The sequence below is a fragment of the Salvia miltiorrhiza genome, chromosome 1, assembly GCF_028751815.1.
Source record: "Salvia miltiorrhiza cultivar Shanhuang (shh) chromosome 1, IMPLAD_Smil_shh, whole genome shotgun sequence".
NCBI lineage: Eukaryota > Viridiplantae > Streptophyta > Magnoliopsida > Lamiales > Lamiaceae > Salvia > Salvia miltiorrhiza.
The window spans coordinates 64,044,671-64,055,144 of record NC_080387.1 but is presented as its reverse complement, the minus strand read 5'-3'; the positions used below and the strand labels follow the sequence as shown (position 1 = coordinate 64,055,144).

The following is a 10,474-nucleotide window of genomic DNA, read 5'->3' as shown; positions in this document are numbered from 1 at the left end:
ACAACTTTTTCTCCCATTTTTAATCAGAAAATGAAAATGAAAACGGTACATTATATTTATGTAAAATTGAAGAAATAAAACATAAAAACCCCAAATTCTCCTTCCACTGACATCTGACGCCAGCTATAATATATATATATATATATATATATATATATATATATATATATATTAATTCTACGTGCTATGCTAATTTCTTGCAATGTCTCTATGCTAATTTCTTGCAATGTCTCTAATAGTGTATGGGGAACGTTTATGTGTAGGAATTTCATATTTATTAAGATGATAATCTTGAGCAATAGTAGTATCGTAGTATGCGTGTTGTTGGTATTTCGGTATAAGAAACTAGTTATAATTATATGTTGTTTGCTTGTATATATTTAATCGAACTATAATCGAGTGTATTATTTCCTCACAGATGATCGAACAATACAAATAGAGAAATAGAGGTCAAGCTAAGGATGTTGCCAATCAAGTTTACATATTTTTTTGACCAAACCTAGCTCCAATTGTGGTTTAATAGTCTATAATCGTATTTTTAATTTTCGTGTTCACCATTGCATCAATTATATTTTTTATTCACGATGATATTTGTTAGTTTGTCCGCACACTAACATTAATTAAACTTAAGGACATTTTGCATGCTTTCCGCCGTATACTTTTAAACTATGTTATATCATTCATTACGTTTCATCTACACACAATTAACTAACCATTCTCGATTTAAAGAAAATATTGTATAGAGTGAAAAACACCATACGGTTATATATGTCATTATTCTTGATATAGTCATTATGAATATAACACCAATCCAACTAGGTACAATAGTTAGGGTTTGAGAAGTTTGGAGATCCAAGAAGAAGATATTGTTTTAAAGGGAAAAAATTAGTAGTATTACTTATTTATTTAGGTAATAAGAGAAATAAAATAATTACAAGAAAATGGGGGGAATCCAAACATAGGAATAGTGAATAGATTAATGATGTTGGGGGATGAATGGTACAAGAATGCAAGAAGATGCAACAGCAGATAGCTGGGCGACGAGAAAAGGTAAAAAGGGCTTCTAAATTCAGCCGCTTTTTTTTCGTGTACTACAACCACACCCCCTCATATATTATTCGTTTTTCTTACTCTATATACTTTTCTCTGATCTCTTCAACTGCCCATCCCTCTCTCTCTTTCTCTCTCTTATTTAGATATATACATATATAAAATTGTTCTTCAATTCGGTTTGTGAAAATAGCACATGTTGAGGCCCATCTTTCATGGATTCTCCTCCTATTCTTGGTACTTGTATTCTCTCTCCTCTCTCCTTCTCTCTCTATATGTATATATATATCTGTCTGTCTGTGTGTGTAGGCTCTAAAATACAAAAATAAAGTTTTATTTTTTATTTTTTGGGGTTATGATTGTGTATGTGTGGAGATGAAAACTTTGTCTTTCAGGTGAAGGGATAACATGCTTTTGTTGCTAATGTGGGCATACTCTTTTGTTATCACAAACAAACACTAGCTATGGATGCTTCGTCGTTGGACGGTAAAGATTCTTGCCTTTAGCTTATTTCTTTACAATCCCTTTGTTTTGATTTCCCGGTTTTTTGGCGAAAAATCGTATCTTGATTGGCTTTGCTGTGATAAAAATTAAATCTTTTTTCTTTAGCGATGGGGATGTTGAGTTCGTATTCGATCTGTTTGATGCTCGGATTTCATCTCGTGATTTAGTGTTTCTTTAATTGATCTTGATTTAGTTTTATTTTTTTGGGTTTATTTTTTCGGTGAAATTGACACCACAGGCACAGGCACGCATGCTCACACACTCACGCACAGACTCCATTGCTGCTACTTTTCCTATTTTATTTGCCTTTTTTTTAATACTCTTGAGTAAAATATGTTAGTTTATGGATGTTAACGCTTTCGAAATGATTTCAATATGCTTATGAAGAAAAAGAGGTGATGGTAGATTATTATGAAGTCGAAAAAGAGGTGATGGTAGATTATTATGAAGACGATAGTGTCGGTTGCGTTTACTTTTTATTCTTGTCTTTGGGTTTCTATTTATCGTCTAAATTTCCAGAGATGGTTGGTGTGGTCATTTAGCTAATGTGTTTGACAAGTTTGATGGTGATTTTTAGTGCTTATAAGATTGCACATTTGCAGTGATTATCTAATTTTGAATCTCTCAACGAAGATAAAAGTGAGAACAAGCTGGAAAAAGAGCTGGCGATTTTTAACTTTGATGCATTGCTTGATCTAATAATTCATGTTTCTCTACATGTCGTTCTTGGGGCATTCGTCTTCAATGCCTTCTGGGCCTCGCTCTGTGCCTACATATTTGTCGTATGAGTTACTCGTCTTTTTTCTGAACTTAACTATGTAATGCAATCTATATCTACGCTATCTCACCGAGTTATTTTCATTAATCGCCATGTGCTAAGAACTTATCTATGGCAACAGCGAAGTTGTCCCAATTGTGAGAGGTTAAAGATACTAGAATTGAACTTTATGTTTCTCATTTGGTTTGACATGGTCTCTTTTCTCCTATACTGAATACTCCTATCGCTTCTTTTGGCATTCCATGTCCCAAGTCATTATCGGGTAAAATTCATATCCTGTTCAACTTATTGTGAGTATTAAACAATTGTGATGACATTTATTTGAACCCCAGAGTTGGTGTTTGATCCATCAAAGTGCAGTAAGTTGAGTATGGAACAAAAGAGGGAACTTGTGTATGAAGTGTCCGAGTGGTCAGATGGTGCCACAGATGTGCTGCACAGCTGGAGTCGGCAGGAGATATTGCAGGTCCTCTGTGCCGAGCTGGGAAAGGAAAGGAAGTACACAGGCTTAACAAAGTCGAAAATAATTGAAAATCTTCTAAAGATTGTATACGAAAAGAAAGCTCTGGAACGAGGAGCTGCAAGCCTTTCAGAAGCACATACTTCCTCGGAGAATGGAGAGAGGACTCCAAAAAGGCTAAGGAAATCTGACCACCCAAACCGTCTGCCTACCACAGCAGGTGCTGCTGCTACGAGCGTGCCGGATGTTGAGCAAGGTATTACATTGTATTGCAAAAACTCAGCTTGCAAGGCTAAAATGAATCGTGAGGATGTATTCTGCAAGAGGTGTTCGTGCTGCATCTGTCGACAATATGATGATAACAAAGACCCTAGCCTATGGTTGAATTGCAGTTCAGATCCTCCCTTTCACGGCATGTCATGTGGCATGTCGTGCCACCTTGAATGTGCCTTACGGCATGAAAAATCTGGTATATCAAGAGATAGGCAGGATAAAGGACTCGATGGGAGTTTCTGTTGCGTGTCTTGTGGAAAGGTGAATGATTTGCTAAGGTAATGTCTGGTTTTCCTCAAAAATTTACTTTCCTACGCTTCATATATCTGATAGTGTTAAAATAAGTGTGTTTTATGAGATACTTCATATATCTGATAGAGTTAAAATAAGTGTGTTTTATGAGATACTCTGTGTTATTTATTCGAAATTTTGACTTTTGAACTTATGATATCTACTGGCTGATGATATTCTCTCGAGACTCAATTATCTTCTTTTCTTTCTTTTTTTCTTTTTGCAATGAATTACTTAATTTCGGTGGCAATTTAGGGAACTTAGCTCGATTTGTTTTGAATTTTGCAGCTCATGGAGGAAGCAACTGGTCGTTGCAAGGGACACCAGGCGGGTCGATATACTGTGCTATAGGCTATCATTATGCCAAAAGATTCTTGCCGGTACTAAGCTCTATCAAAATCTGTGTGCATACGTAGATGAAGCAGTGTCGAAGCTTGAAGAAGACGTTGGCCCTCTAACGGGCTTACCTGTAAAGAAGGCTAGAGGTATTGTTAACAGGCTCTCGTCGGGCCTAGAAATCCAGAAACTTTGTGCCTCAGCTGTGGAGTCCCTCAATTCAATGCTTAATGACAGATCATCTGTTACACCTTCTAGTACGCCTCTCTCTCTCTCTCTGCTCATTTTAAATTATTCAATGTGACATTAGTGTTGGCATTATGACTTATTGATGTGATTTGAATCGCCTAGATTGCAATGCGCTTGCTGGGAACTTGTTGCAGTTTCAAGAAACGCGCTCTTCATCCGTTGCATTGATACTGAATTCTGATGATTCGAGCATGGGAAACATAGTGGGTTATATGCTGTGGCATCGGAAAGCAGACGATAAGGACTATCCATCGGAACCTACCTGCAGGCTGTTCGCGCCTGATACAAAGCTGTTGCTCTCCAATCTAACTCCAGCTACGGAGTACTTCCTTAAGGTTGCTTTGCTCGAAAAAGATAGAGAAATTGGGTCACGTGAGTTTCAGTTTAGAACAGAGAGCTCTGGAGATGAGATGCAGAATTTGAATTCCAAGAGTTTAGAAGAAGAAAGAATCCAAAGTCCGGCCACCAACTGCAGCAGTCTCTCGAATCCTTCATCGGTTGAAGACGAGAACAACGCCGTCTTGCCCTGCAGCAATGAGGGTGACAACAGAGGAGATAATTATCTTCGTTTTACCAGCAATGCCGATAAAGTTGCTGCTTCGAATTTGCTTGGCAACGACAATGACAAGGACTGCATGGACCCGTGCCAGAAGGAGGGCAATGGAGACGTGATCTCCTTGTTGGATGAAGAACATAATGCAGTCGATTTCAGGAACAAAGAGAAGGAATCGTCGACTGGTCAGATGGTTGAGGAGACGAGCACCGACAATGGATCCAACACGCCCCGAACGGGCTTGGAGTGCGTTCCCTACATCGACAGCTCAGAAGCCCACCTGCAGATCACTCCCTGCAAGATGGACAATGTGAAGGACGGAGGTGGAAGGAAGAAGAGATGCAAAAACAACGGGAAGGGTATCGACATTGTGTCCAAGAGAGATGAGGAGCCTCAAGCAGGAAGCTCGTCGAAGAAGAGGAGTGGAGAGAGGCACGATGAGGACTGCCCGGGCATCGGGGACAAGGATTTCGAGTACTACGTGAAGGTGGTCCGATGGTTGGAGTGTGACGGCCACATTGACACCACGTTTCGGCAGAAATTCTTGACATGGTACAGCTTGAGAGCCAGTCCTCAAGAGGTACGGATCGTCAAAGTATTCATCGATACGTTCATTGAGGAGCCGGCTTCGCTTGCAGGGCAGCTCATAGACACCTTCACAGACGTGATATCGAACAAGCGATGCTCGACGGTGCGATCGGGATTTTGTTTGAAGCTCTGGCACTAAGAGGTTTGGGCTCCCCTGTTTCATTCTAGGATTGATTGAATTCATGCAGATCTTCAAGAGATTTGCCTGCTTCATTTTTTGAATTTGGAATGTGATTGATTTGATCTATCTCCATTGAAATAGCTTCAATCATTTATGAAAAGATGTTGGCAGTTTAGGATTTTCTCTTCATTTTACAAGTGCATTAGCAATTAGACTAATTTTATCTCCTGCTAATAGGCATATTGTTACAAAGAGAATTTCTAATAGGCATATTATTTATAAATTTCTGTAGCTTCGTTGGACTTTAGTTGCAATGTGGTAGGCTTTACTTCCATTCCAATTTTTACATATGATGTTAATTTAGAGCAATGGGATATTAAATAATATGTTTCTTGCAAAGAGAATTTTAATGCTTGTTATTTTTTGTTTGTTCGGCGAAAGCTGATTCAAAAACTAATCCTTAATACTTTAATTCAAAGAGTAATAAAGCAAGATGAATTTAATTCCAGTCAGTAAAACCGTGGGCAGAAAACCAATCCTTGTCACTCTCGCTCACATCGACTGCAAGTAATTCTTGAAAATAAATATTTAGTAAATCGATACATACATCCTAGAAAGCAAACATTTTTTATGAGGCAGTTTAGGAGTTGGTAACCTATGCTGGAATGCTTCACACTTCACATCTCCCATCATATAAATAAACAATAACTTAGAAAAAGAAAAGGAAATGAAAATGTCTGTAGCAAGCTTCTTCTCAGCTCCAGTTGTCTGGTATCGTGGAGGAAGAAGACCGTTTCGAATGGATCAAGAGCACACTGCATGAACTATGAAGGTCAAAATAAACTACAATGATCTTGACTATAAAGGTTGAATTTTGATTGTTTATAGACATGGAAGCCCACAAATAACAAGACATTCGAAACTCTTTCCTACTTGCCACCCCTATCAGAAGAATCCATAGCCAATGAGATTTGATGACATGATCAGCAAGGGATACGTATTCAGATAGAACAGCAGGATGCCAAATTACTGGAACTGCCCATGTTTGGCTGCCCAATGAAATTCAAGAGTGCAAGGTGGCGTACCCAAATGATTACACCTGCTGCTTGGCGTTCCACAACACCAAGCAAGCGCCTAACGCTTCCTCCTAAACATGCCTGTTTCTGACTTCCTTTCCCTAGTACACGAATGAGATGAATTATGCTTAATGCATTTTATAGCTCTAGCAAATCTTCATCACAGCCTTCATTTTGAAAATTTTCAAGTTCCCTAGTGGTGCATGTCAAAGCCATGGGATTTTGGGGCATCAAATGTACATGTCAAGTTTACTTGCTATAGTTTCCAACTATGAATGATATGTCAAGATTTAACTGCAAAAGCAACTATGAAAAATGACCTTCATATCGAAATAAGGATGTAGTAGAAACATCAATGTAATAACAAAGACGCTGCAAATAATAGAGATACAGAAGCCATAGAGCATTTCTGGTTACAGCTAGATAACTCGAAGTAACAATTCCCATAATAATCTCTCAAAGATTCAATAGAGTAAAGTTACATCAATATGGTTGTTTATAGCTTAATTAGTTGAGAATATGGTAATCACACATAGAGAAAAGAGTTGAGTAATTGCAATCTCGTAAAGAAAATAGCACAAACACATTCTCCACTCAACCTAATGGAAGTTTTTACATCTACTGCAATTGTCTCTCTTGACATAAAACCTAAAGGGATCTCTATGTTCAAGGAACGGTAGGTTTATTTCAAAAACACCGAGAAACATCATGCTTCAAAATGTGTATATTGTTGTTGCAGAAACACCAAATGAATCAACAAAGAAACATTAAACATACCAACACAGCTCTGCAAAAGCCATTCTCCATTCTACATTAGAACCGAATATCTTTAACAATTGTTCAAGAGTAATCTTGCACCCTATCTAAAAATAGGAACATAGATAACCAAAATCCATGATCACCTTAATTTCAAAAGAATGAACAGAGAAACAAAAGCTCACGCAGAACTTACTAGAGAGAGTGATTGCACAGTATCTGCATCAATTGTTCATCTTAAAAATTCAAAACTAAAGCAAGAAGTTAACATACACCGAATTCAATGTGCTCAAGTATATTACAATTCGAGCTCACAAATTACCCCAATCACGATATGAGCATCAAATAAACCTAGCGGTATCTGTAAACAAACACAACCGAAACCCTAACCTGCAGGCAATGTGAAGTCAATGTCCTTTCAACGATTACGCTCGGGAGGGAGAGGGCGATTGAATCCGCCGCGGCGGTTCATGTATTGGCGCGGCTGCCGCTTCGTGACCTTCCTCACCGCACCGACGTCGTTCCCCGCCACCGGCTTCCCCTTGGTGGAATCGAACCCCGCCGGGATGCCGAATTTCTTCATCATCTCCATCTCATCCTCATCCATAAAATCCTCATCCTTATTGCCGTCATCGCCGCCAGCAGCGGCGTTCTCCTTCTGCTTCTTATCCTTCGAGACGGCGTCGTCCTTGTGCTTGTCCTTGTCCTTGAGAACGACCTCGTCCTTGAGGCGCTTACGAGGAGGGGAAGTAGGGGAGCGGGAGCGGGACCGGTGGTGGCGGTGACGGTGGCGGTGGCGGTCCCTCTCATCGGGGGAACGAGTTCGGGACCGTGTGTGCCGGGATCTAGTGCGGTCGGGCGTGCGAGAGTGAGAGCGTCTGCTACGATCACGGTCCCGGTCTCTGTCGCGCTCGCGCTCACGGTCACGGTCGAGATCGCGGTCGTCGCGGATTCTTTTCCGGTCACGATCTCGGTCTCTGTCCCTGTCCCGGTCGCGGCGGTCGCTCATGGCAGACGGCTGAGAATTTGGGATTTCGAAAGGTTTTGGGTTTTGCAGCTTCTTATTGAGCTCAACCAGTGCTTTCCTTTTTTGGCCTTTTTCGATAATATTTGGAAATATGTGAAAATTGATTGGTGAAATTAAAAGATTATTATGTGAAAAATGTACAATTTTTTTAAGCAAAAATATAGAACCTCCCCAAGTCAAAAAAAAAAAAAAAAGCAAAAATATAGAACATGAAATACTTTTTCCCAATTCGCTTGTGTTTTCATTTATACCCTTCGGAAAAAATTATCTCGAGCAACATTTCTTCAGAATTATCTATAGTTTATGGTTTTAACTTTTATGCTTCAAAAGTTCAAATTATTCTCGCTTCTCAAAAAAAAAAAAAACTTTTATGCTTCACAAATTTTGAAGAATGGATATTTGAAATTTTGTTATATAGAAATGGATACTTTTACACTATCATCATCATAAACGAATAAAAGTTCAAATTTAGAAAAATAAAATTATAAACAAATAACATTTCAAACAATCCCATTCACTTTTACTCTACATAAAATTATACAAATAGCAATTGTGAGTATTTTTTTTTTGAAAGGAAACCATATATTAAGTTGAGGAGATATCATCAAAAACAATATCCCTAAGCCATCTAGGGAAATCCGTCGTCCAACACTTCGACTGAACGATGTTTCTAGCAAACTGGGCTACACTATGAGCAGCTCTATTAGCAGTTCGATACATATGAAAAACCCCCACAAGCATGTTCTCTCTAGCACAATTCAAAATCTCCCTAACATCATCAGGCAGGAACAGGTGTTCCTCCTCCGGGTTAGCCATCACCCGCGCCGCAGCAAGCGAGTCAGTGAAAATTTCCACCGGGAGCAGCTGATGCTCAATGCAAGCAATAATGCCATAAACAATAGCCATTACTTCACCCAACATAACCAGGGGGCTTAGCCCACTGGCCACCGGGTCCTCACTTAAGTGAAGTGACCCGGGTTCGATCCCTCTTGGGAACGAATTGGTGATTGGAGATATAAGGTGGAGTTTGGTGAATGGAGAGATAAGGTGGTTCTTGGAGTGGATGGGGAACTAACTACTAACATCTAACATGACTTTGACCGATCAAAAAAAAAAAAAAAAAAAAAAAAAAAAAAAAATACTTCACCCAACATAGCATTTGAGGTAGGAGACGTCCTCTTGGAAACTGCAAGCAAAAGGTTTCCGTCCCCATTCCTAATCACAAGCAATTGTGAGTATTTTGAGTACAACAAAAGTGTTTTAAACTTTTAATGGGCCTATATTAACATGAAAGCCCAATATGGTCTGGCCCAATTAATACATAGGCCTCCGGCAATATATTTGGAGCGCAATTGTCATTTAATACTTTTCTTGAAGGGTAAATTAATCATGTGATTTATCGGAAGAGAAAAATATCATGTGATCACCATAACTTTTACTTGTGTCATATCGCTATCTAGTTCATTTATGTGGGAAATGTTAATTGTCCGTATTATAGCAGGGGCAAAACTCAGATACTACGTTCAACTCATACAGTTTATTGGTTTTATACATGGGTGAGATTTTTATGTAGCCCTTTGAATAAAATAAATAAGTTAAGTATCACACCCCATAAATAAATAAGTTTTGTAGCACATTCTTAATGGTCCCCACCAAATCTTTGACTTATTTAAAAAAAAATTGTTTTCTTTAAACAATAAAAAACGTGTCCACAGAATCTTCTCAACATATTATTTTTTGTCTTATTATGTCTCTCTCTCTCTCTCCAAAATCGTGATTTGATATATCTTTTAGGGTTTAGGGTTTCTTTTCTTGCATGAAAATAAAGAAGCAGTGCATGAATCGTGAGGATCGGCTGATTCAGCCCAAAAGTGGTCAAAAGTTGGGAATCTTGTTTCAAACCATTCCAAAAAAAAAAGAATCTCATGCACGCCTTGAGAAGACCGTGCACTATACACGCCTCTCTCTCTCTCTTCTATTATTATTTGATTTTGCATCTTCCAAATTCAAAAAACAAAGAGACAAAAACCCTAAAAAACTCACCATACACGCCTCTCTCTTTCTCTAACCATACACGCCCACCGTGCACGCCTCTCTCTTTCTCTAACAAACTCACGCCCACCGTGCACTCCATACACGCCTATCTCTCTAAGAAACTCCAGCCACTATGAGTTCAACGGAATCATATTACGATGGGGAAGAGGCACAACGAGGAAGTCGCCCGAGTACATCAAGGAGGAGCGAAAAATACCCGACGCCGAATCCGGTAAGTAACCGTGGCCTATATTTGTCAAAATTTGAGTTTCTGTGTTTTGTATTGTTAAATTTGATTATTAGGTACACGGTTTTAGCATTTTTTAGACAATTATGTTGGTAATTTGCGAAATTTGAAATCTGGAAATTATTTTGAAC

At 38.9% G+C, this 10,474-nt stretch overlaps 2 protein-coding genes across 8 annotated transcripts; one reads left to right on the top strand and one right to left on the bottom strand.

The window, feature by feature from the left end:
* Window positions 1-799: 799 nt before the first annotated feature.
* On the top strand, window positions 800-5,392 carry LOC131004347 (VIN3-like protein 2). Of its 5 annotated transcripts, none has more exons than XM_057931019.1 (5): window positions 800-1,050; window positions 1,446-1,536; window positions 2,665-3,343; window positions 3,645-3,949; window positions 4,044-5,392. In XM_057931019.1, the coding sequence occupies exons 2-5, from the start codon at window positions 1,515-1,517 to the stop codon at window positions 5,219-5,221; spliced, it is 2,184 nt and encodes a 727-aa protein (XP_057787002.1). In that variant the 5' UTR covers window positions 800-1,050; window positions 1,446-1,514; the 3' UTR covers window positions 5,222-5,392. The 5 variants fall into 5 exon arrangements, with proteins under 5 accessions (XP_057787002.1, XP_057786982.1, XP_057786993.1 ...); XM_057930999.1 differs by having other exon boundaries at window positions 1,036-1,287; XM_057931010.1 differs by lacking the exon at window positions 800-1,050 and adding an exon at window positions 1,096-1,293.
* A 338-nt stretch (window positions 5,393-5,730) lies between these two features.
* Window positions 5,731-8,264, bottom strand: LOC131004665 (uncharacterized). 3 transcript variants are annotated; one of them, XM_057931388.1, is made up of 2 exons: window positions 7,426-8,133; window positions 5,731-6,018 (listed from the first exon to the last, which is right to left on the bottom strand). In XM_057931388.1, the coding sequence occupies exon 1, from the start codon at window positions 8,042-8,044 to the stop codon at window positions 7,454-7,456; it is 591 nt and encodes a 196-aa protein (XP_057787371.1). In that variant the 5' UTR covers window positions 8,045-8,133; the 3' UTR covers window positions 5,731-6,018; window positions 7,426-7,453. The 3 variants fall into 3 exon arrangements, with proteins under 3 accessions (XP_057787371.1, XP_057787361.1, XP_057787365.1); XM_057931378.1 differs by having other exon boundaries at window positions 5,761-6,380; window positions 7,426-8,264; XM_057931382.1 differs by lacking the exon at window positions 5,731-6,018 and adding an exon at window positions 6,039-6,573.
* Between the last annotated feature and the right edge of the window lie 2,210 nt (window positions 8,265-10,474).